We start from the raw sequence: 18,779 nt of genomic DNA on the forward strand, positions 1-18,779 counted from the left end.
AGACTAGTCATTTTTTCCACAACACCAAACCTCTGGTTTGCTTTTGTCTTATGGAAGTATTTCTGCAACACAGGATGAAACTAGCACCCCTGAATCACACATGGAGAGGCCAAATTTTCTCTCTGCCTGGATCTCGCAGAGGTTCTTCCATGTGGTTAAGGCTGAAGTGCTGGCAGAGCAGTAAGGACAGCGTAGGCAGTAGCCAAAAATAATGGTTCAGCCTGCCTAGCTCAAGATGGATGGATGGGAAGTGAGCTACAGGCAGCATGGCTGTCAGGGAACTGCCCTGGTGCAGTGGTTGGTCGGGTGTTCCCCACGGCTCAGTGACAGCTAACCTCAAACTGCACCTTGGAAAGTAATGTTGCATTTAATTGTTAACATATTTCCTCACATCTTCGCTGCTTTAGATTTTCTTCTAAGACAGAACATGCCTTGATTCCAGCAAAGCATTAATGCATGAATTTAAGTCTCACCTGAATCACACCCATGACTAGTCAAGGCTCAACTGTGGTTCTCATCCTCATCTTCCAGGTTTGTAAGAGGTTTCTTAAGGTGCAGGCAGTCCTACAGCAGGCCTGTTCATGTAAAAAACCTCACTGGTAAGAGAAAAAGAATTCAAAATTTGCTTCCTGATGAGGAGTGATTTCTGCATAATTATCAGCCATTGCCTAGGCTCTGCCACACACAACCATCTAGAGAGAGACTCCGAGGTCACAGATCTTGGCTCTTTACCAGACAGAGCTACTCAGCACAAAACTTCACTGAAAAGGAGCACTGCATTTTGACAGAGTTTAAGATGCCCCCTGCAGATAAGAGCTCAGAGAGCAGGTCAAGTAGTGTAAGAAAATTCACTCTTTCAGTGCTTGCCCAGGCTTTTTATACAGCATGGCAAAAACAACCTTACCAAGGCACTAGCAGCATCAATTTTGATAGAGCAACAGTTCCAGTAACTCACCCACGGTTTGCACTAGCAGCAAACTCTCTGAATTTACAGTACCCCTCCAAACTTGCCCCTGATGAGGAACTATAAAAGCATCTTAATTGCTACTCTCTAAACTACTTCTAAATATTTTTTATCAGAAGGTGATATCAATTCAAGAGAAATCAATGATGCATGGACGAACACTTTTCATCTCTTAAGCAGTTTCTAGGAATGTTCCATGGAAGTTTCCCTCATGACTAAACCACCACTGACGTGTTGCCAACCCGCAGCAGAAAGTCCCCTGTGCAGCTGATGACCACTGCTCGGTGGAACCCATCTGACGTTATCCACATGCAGCGTAACTTCCCCAAGAGGCCTGACAGCTAAAGCTGCTGGAAGAGAAGGGAGATCTGAAGATAGCTAGAGGTGATGGTGAAGATGTGCCAAGCTGCAGCTTCAAGAAGATTGCATAAGCTTCATCCCCCAGGAGCCCTCAAGTTTCTACACATGAACTATTGTGATTTATTGCTCATTACTACAACTGAGGCTGGTTGAAAAATAACCACATTTCAACTTTGGTTTCCTGAAGATGAGTAAAGGATGGGAAGAGAGGGTTCCTGAGGTTAGGGCAGGGCACCCACCTGGTAACATGACAACTTTCTGTTTTACAATGAAGCCCTCTTTCCAATCCATTTTTAAAGGAGCTTAGAGGGGTCATACCTGATTTCTTTTCTTTGAATCACGTAGTAAGTTAACCCACCTTAGATACGCTTTACTGTTGTTGTCACCTCTTGCTGATCTCAGCCTGATTTCCAGAGTTGTACCTGGGTGCCTCGCTGCTCCTCACACTAGCTGAAAGGGCTTTGTCACTTCACTTCTAACTTCCATTTCTGTCTCTATTTCCAGTAACGATGAATACCATATCTCATTTGCAGCCACAGCAGACTACCATCTCTGTGCTACACACCGTGTTTCTGAGCATGTGGCTGAAGCCCTGCAGTGGTGATTTCTTCCCAGCTGCCTCACCTGACAAAATCCCAGCCACCGCTACCCTCCAGCTCTCTTCTTGAATTATCACGTTTTAAATCCCTCTTCTGAAAAAAGAACTGCCTTTTGAACAATTCTACAGTTCAGCCCCAGCCTATTAGTTTATTTTTATCCAAATGAACTTCATGTCACTGCGGTTTAACCTATGGTTTTAACCTATAGTTTTGCCAAAGTCATTCATCAGCTAGCCCCCAAAAGAAATTACTTGAAGCTTACTTCTCTGAAGTCAGCATGAACTCACTGTCAAGGAGAGCAGCAAGAAGCATGCAACAGCAGGCACAGGCCTACTGGGAAACAGCATTTCAGGCCCTCGGCAATTCCATACCCTGATTTAAATTTGGCAGCTATGAAAAAAAGTCTTCCATCAACAGTTTTCACTTTAAATATCCTATCTTGCCACTCGTGGAATATTTCAATACTGCAAAATAGCATGATCTCAGCACCAAATCATCAGAACACAGCCCGTTCTGCTGGGAGGCCGCAGAAACCTTTTTCCTGCATAGCTTATCATTCGTTTTACTTACTTCTCCACAGAAAATTCTGTCACTTCCACATTTTTTAAAGAAAGGCCTGGACTGCAATGGTATACAGACAGTTCTTTCTGAACAGAGGTCCTGAGGACAAAATTTAATAAATAGGGATATCGCAGTGATACATATTTTCGGAACATAAGTAAGCATGACAGAAGTAAAGCAGTCTTTTCAGAGCCCACAAATGAACTTAGCAGCTGCTGAAGTGCCTGGGTATACCCTGTTATTTAGCAGTAAAATGTGTTTTGTGTTACTGTAAATTTCACTTATTTTCCCAATAGCAGCAAAATACCTGTGACTCCTCTTTCTGAGCATGTTTTCCTTCACTTTTGTTCATGTCTTAAAAGTGAAATCAGTCAGCAAACCAACCTGGACTGTGCTCTAGATGCTTTCTGAAGCAATGCTTTGCAAAGAGAGGGAGCTAAATCTGGCAGTGCTCACCCCCTAATCTGCAGGCAGGGATTTAAGGTAGTCATCTAAATGACTTGTCCTCATCCCTCCAGCCTTCAGTGTATCTACTCCCCTTTTAACTTACTATATTCTCTCTCTTGCATGATTTTGGGCAAATGGATGAAACGTCAAGCTTTCACACAGTGCTAGAGGAGGCTTCTGAGCACTCACACCTTATCCCACTCCTCACTAGCATATATTAAAGACTACGGTGGTACGCAACTTGCACAACTGTCTTCATAAAACAAATCCCACGCTCTGGTTCTTCTTGCATGGGTGACTGACGGACACAGATAAAACCAGCTGGCTATGGTTCACCTGCTGAAAGGGGAAGAAGTGCTGCTGGATGGCACCAGGAAACATACAGCGCAACGGCGAGGCAGTGTTTGCATTTAACTGCAATGGATGGCACATGCAACCCTTAATATAAATCAGAATTTGTTGCTAACTGGCCAGCCCTTCCTCCGTGGACCTTGCAAACCTCCCATTTAGCTGAAGCTGCTGTAACACTCCCTTTGCTTTTCAAATGAGGCCAGAAATCTCATCTCCTGTGGCTCACCCTCTAACCCGTGGGGATCTACCACAACCACTTATGACTGGTCCTTCTCTTCAGAGACCACCTCAGAGGCAGACAATGCAATCTAGCACTCTGTATGCCATCACACCTTCTGATGACTAACAAACTCATGTTGCTTTCCTGTGGGAAATGTTTCCTTTCCTTCCTGGTATGACAAAGTACTAACCACACAAGTCTCACATACAAGACATCAAAACCTAATGTGTCAGCTGTCATGATAATCTTTGGATACCCTCTTTGTCCTCTATTATACAACACTGTAATTCAGTGTCAGAGAAGAATACATCAATTCTAAATTACACTATGGTTTAGGAAAAAGCATGGTTCAAAGACTAAGCCACTAAATTAAGATCTAAAAAACTCAGGTTCATCTCCCACTCCTGCCTCAGCCTCCTCCATTTTAAGCAAGCCATTTAGTTTTCTGATCCATAAAATGTGGAAAACATCCTGTTGTAATACAGAATATGAATCCTTTACAATTTGTGTTTAGTACAGAGGCTATGGAGATGGTTAAATGATGCACACACTTTCCATGTTTTGACCATTTCTTTTAGACAAGCTTTAAGTACATGTCTTTGGCTCTAAGTCCACTTTAGTGACTCTGATCTCACATCTCCCTCTGGAAGCATCAGCAAAAGCTAGAAGTCAGAAGCCCTGTCCTAGATCAGCCATACCACCAATCAGTGTTTTCACACATTGATACAGAGATGTGTCTGCCCTACTCTTCGGCTGGGCTAATATCGAAGTCACCCAGCCTGGTCACTTGCACTGTGACGTCTCAAGGATCTCCAGCTCTACTGCTCTTCTCAGCGCCCAGTCCAGGCATCAAGAACTCCATAAATCCTTACCTTTAATGCGATACACAAATCCATACAGTGTTTCTGACAGCTGCTTTTCTATTCTCCCCTTGCATCTCAGTATTATTTAAACTACTTGTTTTCAAACTATCCCACAGTTAGTAATATGACAGGAAAATCCAGCCAAGATCAGAGACCAAAGCAAGAGGACTGGTGTTTTGTAACAAGCTGTTCAAAAGAGATACAAAGAGCCTTGGTGTCCCAGGGCTTCAGAAAACAGACCGATACTACTGTCATGAAACAACCATACATGGCCTCAAATACACCATGGACATTTTAAAGCCCTTTTTGGAAAATATTTTCTGTTTCTATGTGTATCACAATTCCATAGTAATTCCAGGAACAGATTGCTACATTTGAACTGGGAGACAAAAAACAGAAATTACAACTTACACTTGTCCCAAGAGTTCTCCAGACTTCAATTACATGAGCATCTTAAGATACACTAAGACTTTGAAAATAAGCTAGCCTGGTTTTGAAATACTGCTGCCTAAATATTAAAACATATTATTATAAATTATCATTAATACATTTGAAAGCCTCATATATTTTTTTAATTTTACAGTATAAAAGAGCCAGCTGGCTCCAGTATGATCGTTACGCAGACCAAAACCAAAATATTACTTAGTGGTAGTTCAGTAGCGTACTCTCTCAAAAAATATTATAATATATGCTATGTCCTCCTCTTCTGCCTGTTCCTTAACTCATTGCAGTAACAAACTAAGGGCCTGATCTAGCACTATTAGTCATCACAGTGTGTCTGTCAGTTGAATTCAAAATGCAATAGGCAAAATCCCAAATCGTGCTTTTCTCTAGCTGTTCCCTAACTTATATTTAGGTCATAATCAAAGACAATGGAATTTCTGGATAAGGCTGAATTTGGATAAGGCTTGTGATTTTTTCATTTTGAAGACAGATTATTTTTTCTTTCATGTAGATATTTAATAATGGTTCACTTAAAGACTGGAAGCAACATAAGCTGGTTCTCATTTTTCTGACAAATGAGTTGCACTGGGTATTTTAGAGGGCCATATTTCAGTCCATCATCTAATCAGCATTGCTTTCTTCAGCTGCTCAGAGCAATTTATTCATCAAGAGCTAACCAAGACAGACTCAGTTCCCCACCGCATAGTGCACAAAATAAAAATACAGTTACTGCTCTGATTTAGTGACACTTCATACAGATCCGCATCTACAAGGCAGTGGAAAACCAGGCCCAGTCAGATTTATGTCAAAATTTCTCCTGGCAGTCGGTGAATTCTATTATCCAATAAACCTTCCAAACCCAGACCAAACAGAAAAACCCCACCCAAACTTAACTGTGAACTGGATTGAACTCATGCAAAAAGCTTACTTCAAGCATAATGTCTCCTTCCCTCCCTCCTGGATCTTTCCTGGTTTTTCTATAAGTTGGTGGTTGAAAACACATTACTTTGCCTCCTAGATTAGAACACTGCTCACAAATTATTGTCTAAGACAAAGAGACACAATTGCTAGCCTATCCCCACTTACTTTTAAATGCGATTTCCATGTTAGAAGAATACTTCTCCATATTTCCACTGGCTTTATACATTCTCTAACAAAGTATTTCTGGCCTGTATTCCACGCTTAAGACAGAGTCGGAATGACACCTGAAGGGAAGTGCAAAGTAAAAGGGATTGTGTTTAGCCTCTTGGCTTCTGTGTTCCAGGAACAGCATGCTCTTGTAGGCAATAGCAGTTTTGAAAGGAAAGGGCATTATCTCTCACTTGACTTGGAGAGGTTGCTTTCAAGGCATTAAGTTTTATTATCGGCGCTTCTGAATACCATTCGAAATATGAAAACACCTAATATTAAAACCTTAAAATAACAACAAAACACCATCACCTCCCCTCTCGCTGGTAAAATTTGAGCTAATTCACAGCCTAGAAAGGTTGTTTAAGGATTAACAAACCTTATTTCTCTTGGCACATCTGGGAAACCAATGCCAAAGAAAGATAAAATCCAGTTCTGAAAATTACACTGGTGGGTTATTGTTGCCTGAAGACTTACTTGAGAAGCAGGCTGAGCTGGAAAGAGGCCACCACAAATGTTAGTTCCTCTAGGCCAGGTGGCACAACGCACGCAATTCAGAAAGATGTATGTTTCCTCCAGAGCAGAGAAATGTTGATTTATGTGGATTGTAAATAGCCAGAAACTACTGAGCATTGGAAGAATAAAGAGGACGTCCTCCAACCGTGCCCCTACATCTCCGCAGCAGTGGGCAAGATTCACAGGCCCCAGGAGACCACGAACAAGACGAACATCCATGCTTGGCTGGGAAGGAGGCATTCAGGCTGCATGCACTGCCCCCTGCACAGGTTCCGATGCTCTATCCAGTATCTATTCAGTGTCAAAAACCTAAGCAGTCCCAGAAACGGGGACCCAAACTTGTCTCAGTCATCTCTTGTCCCAGTCATGTTCTCTTGTCACTGACCCAGTGTCACAAACCCTCTTGTGCCCTCTCCCCATGGCCGTACAAACCTCGCACTCTCCAGCAGCCAAGGGGAATAGGGAAAGTCCCTACTTCAGCCTCATTTACAGACTAAGGAACACAGCTCTCCCTTGAAAGCCACTGGACAAGCAGTCCATCAGGGGTTATACAACATAATAATTCAGATGCAACCTTTTGGCTCAGGAAATCCACAGGCCAGAAGAGTAAAGGGTTACATGTGGAGGGGAATACCCCTTTGTTCTCACCTCATCCTTAAGCCATTTCCCTGACACAGGCCAGAGGGGACACCAGAGCCAGGGCACTAAACTAACTACACCTTTGATCTTCTTCAGCACAGCACTTCTGACCCTGGCCTTAGATCTCCATACTTGCATCTCCCACACTGTCTAAGCCTGGCTCAGTTTAATCCTCATTATGTTTATTTGTCCCCATACCGACAGGGCTCTCCTGCAAAACTGAAGTCACTTTACAATAGTAGAGATTACTCCCTTTTTTGTAAAGGATGCAGCCTCAAAGAAACTGTAAGAATTTTGTCGTGTAGAAAGTATATTAACAAACAGCTAGGAATTGAAATCATAAGGTGGACCAGACCAGCCAACCTTTCAGTGACTTGTTCTGACCCCTGCAGAGCAGGAAGATGTGACAGGGTCAAATACATAATGGCAAAACAGCAAACCATTTCTCCTCAGTACCACCACCACATCATCCTGAGCGCTCAGACAAGGCAGTGTGTGGTTTTATTGGTTCATATTCACATCGTTTCCAGCCAGAAGAGCCTGCATCATGGACAGCCAGTCCATATTCCACACTATGCCTCTTGCACACTAGAAGCACAGCATTCATATGTACATGCACTGTTCACGTCCTTCACAGTGTCCCTTGGCTTGTTTCCCCTACAAGACAGCTACATCCAAAAATTACTGAAGCTGGCTTGATTTCTCCTTATTTGTTGTCAACTTATAAAATGTTTCTCAAAACACTCACTAGGCACATGCACTAAATAACACTTGGCTAACGGCACGAGTCCAGCTCCCTCTCACAGCAAGAGCCTGCACTACTAGATAAGCCTTGAAGCATGACTAGAAGGTCAAAATACACATGCTCCCTGTTCCCATCCCAGATAGGAGTGTTTTGAGGCAACCTCTCCTACTGGAAAACGTAAAGGCTGTCAATTTTGCATCGGAAGCAGGGTAAGCCAGAACGCCAATCGAGCAATGCTTTGAAGATTAAAGTTCATCAAAACTGAGCATCTCCGTGCCATTGGAAAAGCCTCCACTTCAACCCTGGAGATGGTGAGAGAACTTTACCAACTGGAGGAAAAGCTGAAGCATTAAAAAACCAAACCAACCCACAAACACAGCCCAAAACAGAAAATTCCATACTTGGATTCACACACTTACATGGCCTAAGTAGTCCCGAATTTAAACTTGCAGTTTTTGACCAAAAAAATACACTGCTGACTCCTGTGGTGTACTCTGAGGCCCATTACACAGAGGCAGCGAGCACAGCTAAATCCAGCATGCACCTGCTGAGGAGAGGTTCTGGGGATCCAATGATACAACCTGCTAAAAGCAGTTTTTTAGTTCAGTGAGGATATAGACAAGAACACAGACAAACCCACAGCACCTGCTATTCAATGTCAAGTTAGATCTTTGCCTCCAGGAGAACTTCCAGTCAACATCCTCCTCCCCCTTTTTGTGGCTGAGGATACCTGGGGAATTTGTGTTCAAAACTAGCTTCATCCAGCCCCAGCTCACCCCAGTGCTCTGACTAATGATTGACTCCTACTGCAGTGCAATACAGAGCACCAATGCAGCCCTCCTTGCTTTCCAGCAATGGAAAAAGCAACTGGCAGATGTCTTCTGCAGCAGCTTCAAAGTGATCCCCTGATCTGCCCATCATACACAGATAAGCCACTTTAGAGATGTCAAAGCAGACACTTCAAGTCTGAGGGAACCAATGCAAAAGACTCACATTTTTGGATCATGTGATGGGAACATGCATCTGCACACGTAATATATAAGGAACGCCACCTCCCCGCTTTGCATGGCTTCTGAGACAGTATTTGTGAACATGGTCTACATGATTAGAACAAACAGTACCTGATTAGAACAGTCTTACAAAATTTAAGGGCTTCAACAGAAATCAGTAAGACTAAATAAGCAAACATAAAAAAGACTAAAATAGCAAACATGTTGGGATTCCTGCGCTAGCAACTAGAATCAGTACCCACTCAAACTTCTCCTCTGCTGACAAAGCAACTTCTGGGTAGCATTCACGTGGCTGGAGAGCAGCGTTCCACTAAAAGTTTGTGTGAGCTTTGCAGTTTAAAACAAACAGCCTTTCTCCCAAAGCACTGCCTAGGGGTCAGTGAGATGTTCCACAACCCATGGAGGACACTTCCTAACCCAGCTCTCCTCCCAAGAACAAGGCTGGCCTCAGTGTCAGTGGTCTTCTTGAAGTTACCAGCCCCGGTCTAGAAAGAAGAAAACACGGCAGAGATTTCTAACAGCTTTCTTAAGACCATACAGCAGCTTCACAGATAATGAAAATGACTAAACTTCTCCATTTCTCTTCTACTCTTTAATGACAGGCATCTGAGTGAAACATCAGAAGACAATACCAGTCACACGCTGGTTCAGAAGATGTACAAACATGTCATTTGGCTTTCATATGAACATCCAGACTAGTTTCAAAAATGTATTTTTGAAGAATACAAAGTTTTAACAAAAGGATTTCGTGAAAACAACAAACTAATACGCCTTGAGGCCCTAAGCCAACAGTTCGGCTGCACAGCACTTCACGTAACTGATATATTGTACATTTTTCCTACTCTAAGTCCCAGTTTAGCAATCTTTTGTAGTTGTAAAATCAAGTTGCATGGCTGCCAAACTATAAATACATGCCAAATGTTTAATAAGATTTAAAAAAAAAAAAAAAACTCTATCAAAACATGAATACATTGTGGATGATAGCATGACAACAAGGTAAAGCATCAAGTACACTATTCATCTCACTGGCTTTTGTCTTGTAAAAAAAAAAAAGCTACAGAATATATTTAAAGGCCAGGTTAGTTCAGTGCCCTTCATGCTGGCTTTTTAAAATCACAAGTAGAATTTATAATCCAATAAACTTCGTGGATAGGTTTTTGCCTTCATAGCAGCAGCACATGTCATACATCTCCAATCATCTGAAACATCCTAAGTGTCACACAGAGGGGAGCAAAGTCTGGAAGCACAACTAAGGAAATCCATTTGTCCTTCCCTCCCTCTCTTGTTTTCTAGCTGTTCTGCGATATTTTATTTCATAGCTGGAACACTAAAATGAAGTATTTAAGCATGAGGTATGCAAGCTATCCAGATAAGAGATTAAATGAAGCAAAGATTAAGCTTTATTTAATACGAACAGAGATTTTTAAAAAGTGTCAAAGCATCTGAAAACTGTCCCAGTGATTTGTTTTAAATTAGATCACGGTGAAAACTGTGAGATCGTTTTAAAATAGATAGAAAAAGACCAAATCTGTACTTCCAAACAAAGGAAACAATATATTCCATTTCACCTCAAGAAAAACAACCTTTAAAGTGGCTATGACATTTTGCTACAGTAGGAACACCACACAGTGAAGATTCTCTTTGGATACCTGGACCGGAGCTGATGGAAGACTGAGGACGCTCAGCTTCCAAAGGAGCTGCCAACACTCAGCACCTTTCAGCATATAGTCCCCACCTACCAGGCACTAATCTAGAAGGGAAGAAAGATCTTCAGCTTTCCCTCAAGCATTTTGGACAGGTGCCAATTTAAGGAGGGGTTACTATTGGTATTATAAACCACAATTTATATTTTATTTGTTTAGCTGTTCTTCCATACAGGCAATGGTAGAAAAAAAATAAATTATTTTAGAACTCCAGATTAACTGACCACTTCTTAGCACAAATTATTTCTTTGCTACCTATCTATATCCAACAAGGAAACTGAACTCTTACTAAAAAAAATGTGAAATATGACCTCAAGTGGACTAGCTGTGCAAACATACTCAGCACCAGTACAGTTTTCTATTAGAAACATAAATATATGAAAATAAATGCACAAACTATTCATCACTGAAATCAGAATCACAGAATCATTCAGGTTGGAAAAGACCTTTAAGATCATTGAGTCCAACCATTAAGCTAACACTGCCAAGTCCACACTAAACCACGTCCCTAAGTGACTCATCCACACATGTTTTAAATACCTCCAGGGATGATGATTCACCCACCTCCCTAGGCAGCCTTTTCCAATGCTTGACAACCCTTTCTGTGAAGAAGTTTTTCCTAATACCCAATCTAAACCTCCCCTGGCACAACTTGAGGCCATTTCCTCTTGTCCTATCACTTGCCACTTGGGAAAAAAGACCAATATCCACCTTGCTACAACCCCCTTTCAGGTAGTTGTAGAGAGCAATAAGGTCTCCCCTCAGCCTCCTCTTCTCCAGACTGAACAACCCCAGTTCCCTCAGCCGCTCCTCATAAGACTTGTGCTCCAGACCCCTCACCAGCTTCGTCGCCCTTCTCTGGACACGCTCCAGCACCTCAATGTCCTTCTTGTAGTGAGGGGCCCAAAACTGAACACAGCATTCGAGGTGTGGCCTCACCAGCACCGAGTACAGGGGCACGATCACCTCCCTGCTCCTGCTGGCCACACTGTTTCTGACACAGGCCAGGATGCCGTTGGCCTTCTTGGCCACCTGGGCACACTGCTGGCTCATATTCAGCCGGCTGTCGATCAACACCCCCAGGTCCTTTTCTGCGGGGCAGCTTTCCAGCCACTCGTCCCCAAGCCTGTAGCGTTGCATGGGGTTGTTGTGACCCAAGTGCAGGACCCGGCACTTGGCCTTGTTGAACCTCATACAATTGGCCTGGGCCCATCGATCCAGCCTGTCCAGATCCCTCTGCAGAGCCTTCCTACCTCGAGCGGATCAACACTCCCACCCAACTTGGTGTTGTCTGCAAACTTGCTGAGGGAGCACTCAATCCCTTCATCCAGATCATCAATAAAGATATTAAGCAGAACTGGCCCCAATACTGAGCCCTGGGGAAACACCACTTGTGACCAGCTGTCTCCTGGATTTAACTCCATTCACCACAACTCTCTGAGTCCAGCCATGCAGCCAGTTTTCTACCCAGCAAAGAGTACACCCGTCCAAGCCATGAGCAGCCAGTTTCTCCAGGAGAATGCTGTGGGAGACAGTGTCGAAGGCTTTACTGAAGTCCAGGGAAACAAATTCCACAGCCCTTCCCTCGTCCACTAAGTAGGTCATCTTGTCATAGAAGGAGATCAGGTTGGTCAGGCAGGACCTGCCTTTCCTAAACCCATGCTGACTGGGCCTGATAGCCCTGTATGTATGTCCTGTATGTGCCACATGATGGCACTCAAGGTGCAGAGCAGTAGAAGAGATTACATAGCACTCTTAGGAGGCTTAAAGCTACAGTCTCCGTAACTTTGTCTACTTTGGACCTGCATTTTTAATTACTGGCACAGTTGACTGTGTCTGATGATCTTCAAAGCAAGTATTATTTTGTGTGAAAGACACAGTACAAGTTGCACTACAATAAGAACTGTAGAAAGTTACCAAACATAAAACACATACCAAACACAAAGTTAAAAATTGTCTTAAGGTAAGGGCAGTTTGGATACACGGAACAGTTAAGAAGTTTTCAGCCAAGAGGTGAAATGAAACAGAAATTCAGTGAGGTGGAAAGAGAAGAATAATTCCAGATGGCAATAAAGCCGTTCCCTCTGCCTCATCTGCCATGGTGGTGGGATGCAAGGCAGGTCAGAGAAGAAGCCAGCTCTGTCTCCTACAGCTTAGTTCCAGCAGAGCGGACAGAGATTGTTGGATTAAATAAATAGCTCCTGTTGGGAAACCAAGCAAAAGCGGTTTCAAATTACTTCTTGTAGCAGATGGGCAAGTAACTGAAGGGCTTGAACTGTTTGATTTTTATGGCAGTGTGCGGAACCAAACAGCTTCATTTTCTGCATGCTAGAAACATGTCACAGCAGGGGAAATTAATGGTGAATGCCACAGGAAACTGTATCACACAGAAATATTTCTGAAAGGGTTAGAAATTACACTTTAACATGTGCAGGGCCAGTGAGACACTGTTTTGTGGATAAAAGTGATGTAAAAAGAAGACCATCAATAAGGAAGAAGAGAGCTATGCTAAAAAAGCTAGGAAAGTCAGTTATGAAGATCTTTGCTCATTTTCTGAGCAGAAAAAAAAGCATAAAGTACTTATTTCAGGTACAAGAAGACTGAAATAGAGTACAGGGTGCACTGGAAAAATAAACAGTTCTTCCAGATACTTACATGCATGTCAAAATCTAATGGACAGCCTGCATTATAGGTTTATTTATAAGTTTACCTGCATCATCAGTTTACAGTTTGAGGTGGAACCAATTTTGCATAGAATCGGATCCTGGCACACAAAGCAGAAGTACTCTGTTAACTGCTAGTGGACAGACAAGGATGAAACAGGTCCCAAGCGCTTCCCAAAGACAATCACTCTTCAATCTAAGAACATCCAATTTATCGGCTATTTAAGCTCAAAATTAAAGACCTCCCTAATAACATTTAAACAGTGAAAATGTTGTGTATCTATGTAACCAACAAGGAAGTATTTCTAGCCATTTTTAAAATGAAAGAATTTCCCTGTGGGGCCGAGATTGAGGACCGTCCACCCACGAAGTAATCACTTGAATGTTTGCAAGGCATTACAATGGAAGACAGGAATTTAAAATACTTGAAACAGAGTTGTTACGTTACCTCAGCAGTGCTGTCATTCACAAAATGGCTAAAATATTCCAGCTACAGTAACATGCATGCTTTTCCCAAGTCTCACCATGCCATCTCCCACCTCTTAATACATGTTTGACACTAACACAAATCCTCCCTTTTCTCTGTGAGGTCTTGCTCTTTCTTTTCAAGGTACAATGATGGTGGCATAGCGGAAAACACAAACTGCAAGTCTCAGAGCCTCTTTCTAAAGATGAGTAGCGCAAAAAAATTCCACCTGCCAATAGCTTCTTATTTAAAATGAGCCAACTTTAGCTCTGCTGTGTCTAGTAATTGCTTTCTGGCTGATGGACAAAGAACTTTATAGGTCAAAATACAAAACAAATCTCATCTGAGAAACAAAAGAAGCCAGTCAGGTCCTGTGCATGCCTCTTAAAGAACTACATTAAGCAAACACAGCTGCCAAGCTAGTATCACTGTGAAAATAATTTTCACTGAGAATTGTATTGCTCATGGTGAATCCTCCAGCAACAAGAGCACCCATTGAGGCCAAAGGTTTCATCTGCTCAAAGAAAGTAGAAAACTCTCCTATGAAGTGAAAGCCTGAAGAGTCCCAACTCTCAAAATTATGCATTCAAGGGATATTTTGGGTCTCTAATTCATTCAGAAGATTTTATCTACACTATACGAAGGACAGACATGTTCCTAGCACACATCAGGATTGCTCATATGGCAGATCTTAGGCTAGCACCAGTTTTGGTGGAAGGATTAGTTACTTGGGGACGAAAATGCTTTTTTCCATCATAAATTATTCTTACAGACTTCTCAGAGGCTTGGAATATTAGCACCAGGGGAAAAGACAACATGTATTGCACATATTATTTGTACAAAAACTCAGACTGATAGAAAACTAGATACATATTTACATATTGTCAATAAGAAAGTTAATTGATCAGTAAGTGGGTTAATTCATAAGGAAATGCTGCCTACTGATGTCTATTTTACTGCATTGCACATAGCTCATATCCTCAACTCGGATTAAGAAGAGGGCATTAACACAGCAGAATACATAGGCTGTCTACACTTCACCTTCTAGCCTCAACATGGGGGCACAAAGATTTCAGTTCCATAAACGTACATCATCTACAAAAAACTATTTCTTATCCTCGTCAAAGAGGCACAGGCATTGAACGAAACTACACTTTACCAACTACCAAAAGACACCCCCCCTCAAACAAGAACAACAAAAAAATCCATGATCCTCCACCTTTTTTTTAGCCAGACTGTTGGGAGTTTAGCCAAGCAGATCTTTCAACCTAAGAGACAGTTTACAAACACTGGGAGACATACACCTTGGGCTGAAATCCTAAGAATATATCCTTTCATTGTTCTAATTGTCATAGCAATAGAAGATTAAATATGCGTGGCATTTTCTGGAAGCTAAGAGATTATTTTATTTCCAAACAGTGTATACTATTATTTGCTACTGGTATCCTTCACTTGAGGAAAACCTGCCATTTGCAGTGCAAAAGAACATAGATATAGACAGCACAATGAAAGAAGAAAGCATCATGGTATAACGCATCACCCTCGTATTTGGAGCAGATCCAAATGGAAAAGTTTCTGATTGACAAAGCTGGCACAAGTTATATTAGAGATCTCTGCCTCATCTACTGGATTCCTGGTCTTCTTAGGAAAACAAAAGTACCTGGCTTGAGCTGCAGACAATTAAATGGGTAAATGAATTTACTGGAATACTAACAAAATCCAGCATTGACTATGAAAGCGTAAGTGGTGATGAATTGTATAAATTTGTGCCTGCATAATCTTAACAACTGACCAATTAAAAAAAAAAAATGTGTCATCAATCATGTGTTTAAACATAGTATGAACCTTCATATTCATACCTTCAACAGTATTGTTCAATACGATCATGACAAAATACGACGGGTTTTGTGCTTCTCTTTGCAACAGTTAAAATATTACATGTATGTCTGTGCAAAAACAACACAGTGTATCATCTCAGTTCCAAGCACTCCTTCTAAACAATGAGAAATGTACTGATGATTTCTAATGAAACAACAACATTTTTCCCCTAATATAGCGGAACATCCTCTATATTGGATAAGTGACGATACATTCATTTGGAAAATTAATTCTAACATTTTCAAGCTAATAGTTTGTTTACTTCAACATTAGCATTGGACTGTTAGTCTGGCTCCGGAACTGAATTCTATCCTGCTGAATTAAGGTCAAAATCAGTATTCCTACTGCGCAAGAGAAGTTTACATCCTGCTGGAAAAAAAAAAAAATTGTACTGTTAACTTCTTTTGGTAAGAAAAAAAAAACAAACAGTGTAAACAAAATGCTATTTACCAGATATAGCAGTAATTCTATGAATACCTTAGTAACTAAATGTTAGTTTCCAAAACAGTTAAAAATTCACAAATTAAAACTATGAAGATTTGACATACGATGTTTCAGATTCTACACATTCCTTCCATTAACTACTTGAATCGCAGTTATATGTTAAGAGCTATTATGCGCACATAGCATTAATGTTCAGCTGTGGTCATATGGGAGGAAACTTCCAAATAAACATTATGAATGCCTCAAAGGTTATTTCTTTTTAGAGGATGAAACCAATCCCATGTCTGCCTTTGTACTAATATTGTATATTTCCACATTGTATGTTGAATATAACAATAAATCTACTGCTAAAAGATAACATTTAAACTGCACTGGTATCTACAGACTGCGTGCCAGGCTCCCTAATTGACAAATTCATATGAAATATATTGTCCCCCTCCCCATAAGTCTTAGTTTGCCAAAGCTGGCATTTTAAAAGGGAGATAGGCAGGTAAGTGAGGTTTGTGTCAATTTACAGTAACAGAAGGGCAAATTTAAAAGTTAACACTACGCCACTCAAATCATAGAAGTTTTGCTGCTAATTTTACAAAAAGCAAGACTGTGTGCATGGCTGTTACACGAATAAAACCCTTCTGCCAATGTAAGGGGTCAATTTCGGCACTTACAGGCTGCAGAACTTGCCCACTGCTTAATGCCGTACTGGGGTTCACTGGCACTTACAGCCCATAGTAGGTGTTTTTTTTAAATTTAAACATGTTAACAAAAAGTGTGTAAGCTTATATTATTAGTGCCAAAGACCTGAAAAACATCCGCTGTGAAAAACGGTCCTATATTTTACAAAGAGACTATGAGAAAGTAACTGAGAGATCTTGGTGAGATAGATGCACCAATAACAGCCTCATGATGCTTCAGTCAAGGAAGCCCGTTAAAGATGATGCACATCAAAGGCAATTTCTTGCATCTAGAAGCAAGTAAGTTTGATCATGATCTCCTCAGAACCAAGAAAAAGTCTCTAAAACAATATATTTAAATTGTAAAGGCCCAATGAATCACAAACAAACTCATTTCTCATCATAGCCAATATTCTGCAAGAACATTGCACAGCTGGTTGGTTAATGAAAAGTTATTAACACCCAAAGCTTTTACAGCTCCAACATAATTTGACAGATGCTGGGTTCCTATGCCTTGGAGGGACACAATTTTATACAGGATATAGTCAACCAGTAGCAAAAACCAGTGCAGCGACTAAAATACCAGACATAGCTTGTGTAAACTGTAAGAAACTAAGAAACACATGATTTTAAAAGGGCACACCTGTGTTTAAACAAAACTATAGAAAACACATTCTAGCAAATAGCTGCTGCAATGACATCGTCTGAAAAAAAAAATCTTTGACTAGTGTTACAAAGATTGCTGTAATAAGAGCAGCTGCTACACAAAACTTGCAAGAAGTGAACATTTCTCATAAGAAGCTTAAGAGACACTACAGCTGCAGCATCTCTGAAAGGTCATTCCTGTTAGACATCTCAGAGGGGCCAGTCTTGCACCATGAGGTGGTCCCTCAAACCAGGAGTCATCCAAATCAATCACTCTTTTGGATTCTGACAGGTATTTTGCGTAAGCCTATAGTTATAGTTAACACCTTACCAAGAAAATACAGAGAGTGCAGGAAAGAAAGAGTTCACCCGGACCTGCCATTTCTCATCTTACTTAAATTAGGGTTGTGGTCGAGTGTTTTCTGAAGGCGACAAGAAATGAAGTCGCAGACTGGTGCAATCTGTCTACCCCCACGACAGCCGGCAGCCCTGTATCCTGCATCCTTCCCCGGCTCCCCCCGAGCTCAGACCCGACCTCGCGACACAAGTTTAGGAGGAAACAGGCAATATGGCATTTTGGTACACGAGGTCCAGTGAGTGGACGCCAGTAACGCGGTGTAGGAACACGCTACTTTTCCACACGAATAACAGATCCAGCCTGCGCACTCTGCCAGCCATCGCCTCCAAGTTCGCCACACTTTGGGGCTGCGAGAACCGCGACCTGCGGGCATCCCTCCACGCACCTGCCCCGCTCGCCCACATCTGAGGCAGCGCACGGCAGCACGGTGAGGTGCCTCCAGAGGAGAGCCCGACCAGCACAGCCCGGGGCGCGCTGCCTCCCCAGCGGCATGCAGAAGTGAAACGGGCTAAACGCTCCGCTCTCCCCTCCCCGGCGCCTCCCAGCCGGCGGGGAGGGGAGACGGGAGCACCTACCTGGGATAGCCAGGTTGGTGAGCGGCGTGCGGTGGATGCTGCCGGGCAGAGCTGCCATCCAGTCGGCGAACCGCAGCTCGTTCTTCCCTTGCGACGAAGCCATGCCGCCGCCGTGCCCCTGCCGCTCTCCCTCGGCCGCCCGCCCGCTCGCTCGCTCCAGCCCGCCCGGCCCGGCCCGGCCCCGCCTCTCCCCGCCCCGCCGAGCCGGGGCGCTGCCCCGCCCGCCTCCCTGCGTCGCAGCGGCGGGTGCGTCGAGAGCCCTGGGGGCTGCCGCCGCCGGCGCAGCCCTGTCCCCTTTCAGCTGCCTGTGCTGGCGGGGCCGGGCGGCATCACCGGCGGCGCGGCCCGCGCTGCTCGGGGGGGCGAACCCGCCCTAAGTGACACGCGGCTTGGGGGAGGGAGCAGAGCCGCGGCCCAGGGGCTGGGCGGGAGCTACGTCTGCAGCGGCCCCTCGCACCCGCCAAGGTGCACCTCTGCAGCCGGCCGGCTCAGCCCCATCGCCGTCCCCCCGGGGCCGGTGGAGGCTGCA

General features: G+C 43.0%; 1 protein-coding gene across 1 annotated transcript in view; it reads right to left on the minus strand.

The window, feature by feature from the left end:
• PLCXD3 (phosphatidylinositol specific phospholipase C X domain containing 3) overlaps positions 1 to 18,353 on the minus strand; it is an 82,612-nt gene extending 64,259 nt beyond the window's left edge. Inside the window, exon 1 of the mRNA XM_059834225.1 lies at positions 18,251 to 18,353. Coding sequence (XP_059690208.1) covers positions 18,251 to 18,353 — 103 coding nt within the window. The remainder of the gene's footprint in view (positions 1 to 18,250) is intronic.
• Between the last annotated feature and the right edge of the window lie 426 nt (positions 18,354 to 18,779).

The sequence above is a fragment of the Gavia stellata genome, chromosome Z (genome assembly GCF_030936135.1).
Source record: "Gavia stellata isolate bGavSte3 chromosome Z, bGavSte3.hap2, whole genome shotgun sequence".
Taxonomy (NCBI): Eukaryota; Metazoa; Chordata; class Aves; order Gaviiformes; family Gaviidae; genus Gavia; species Gavia stellata.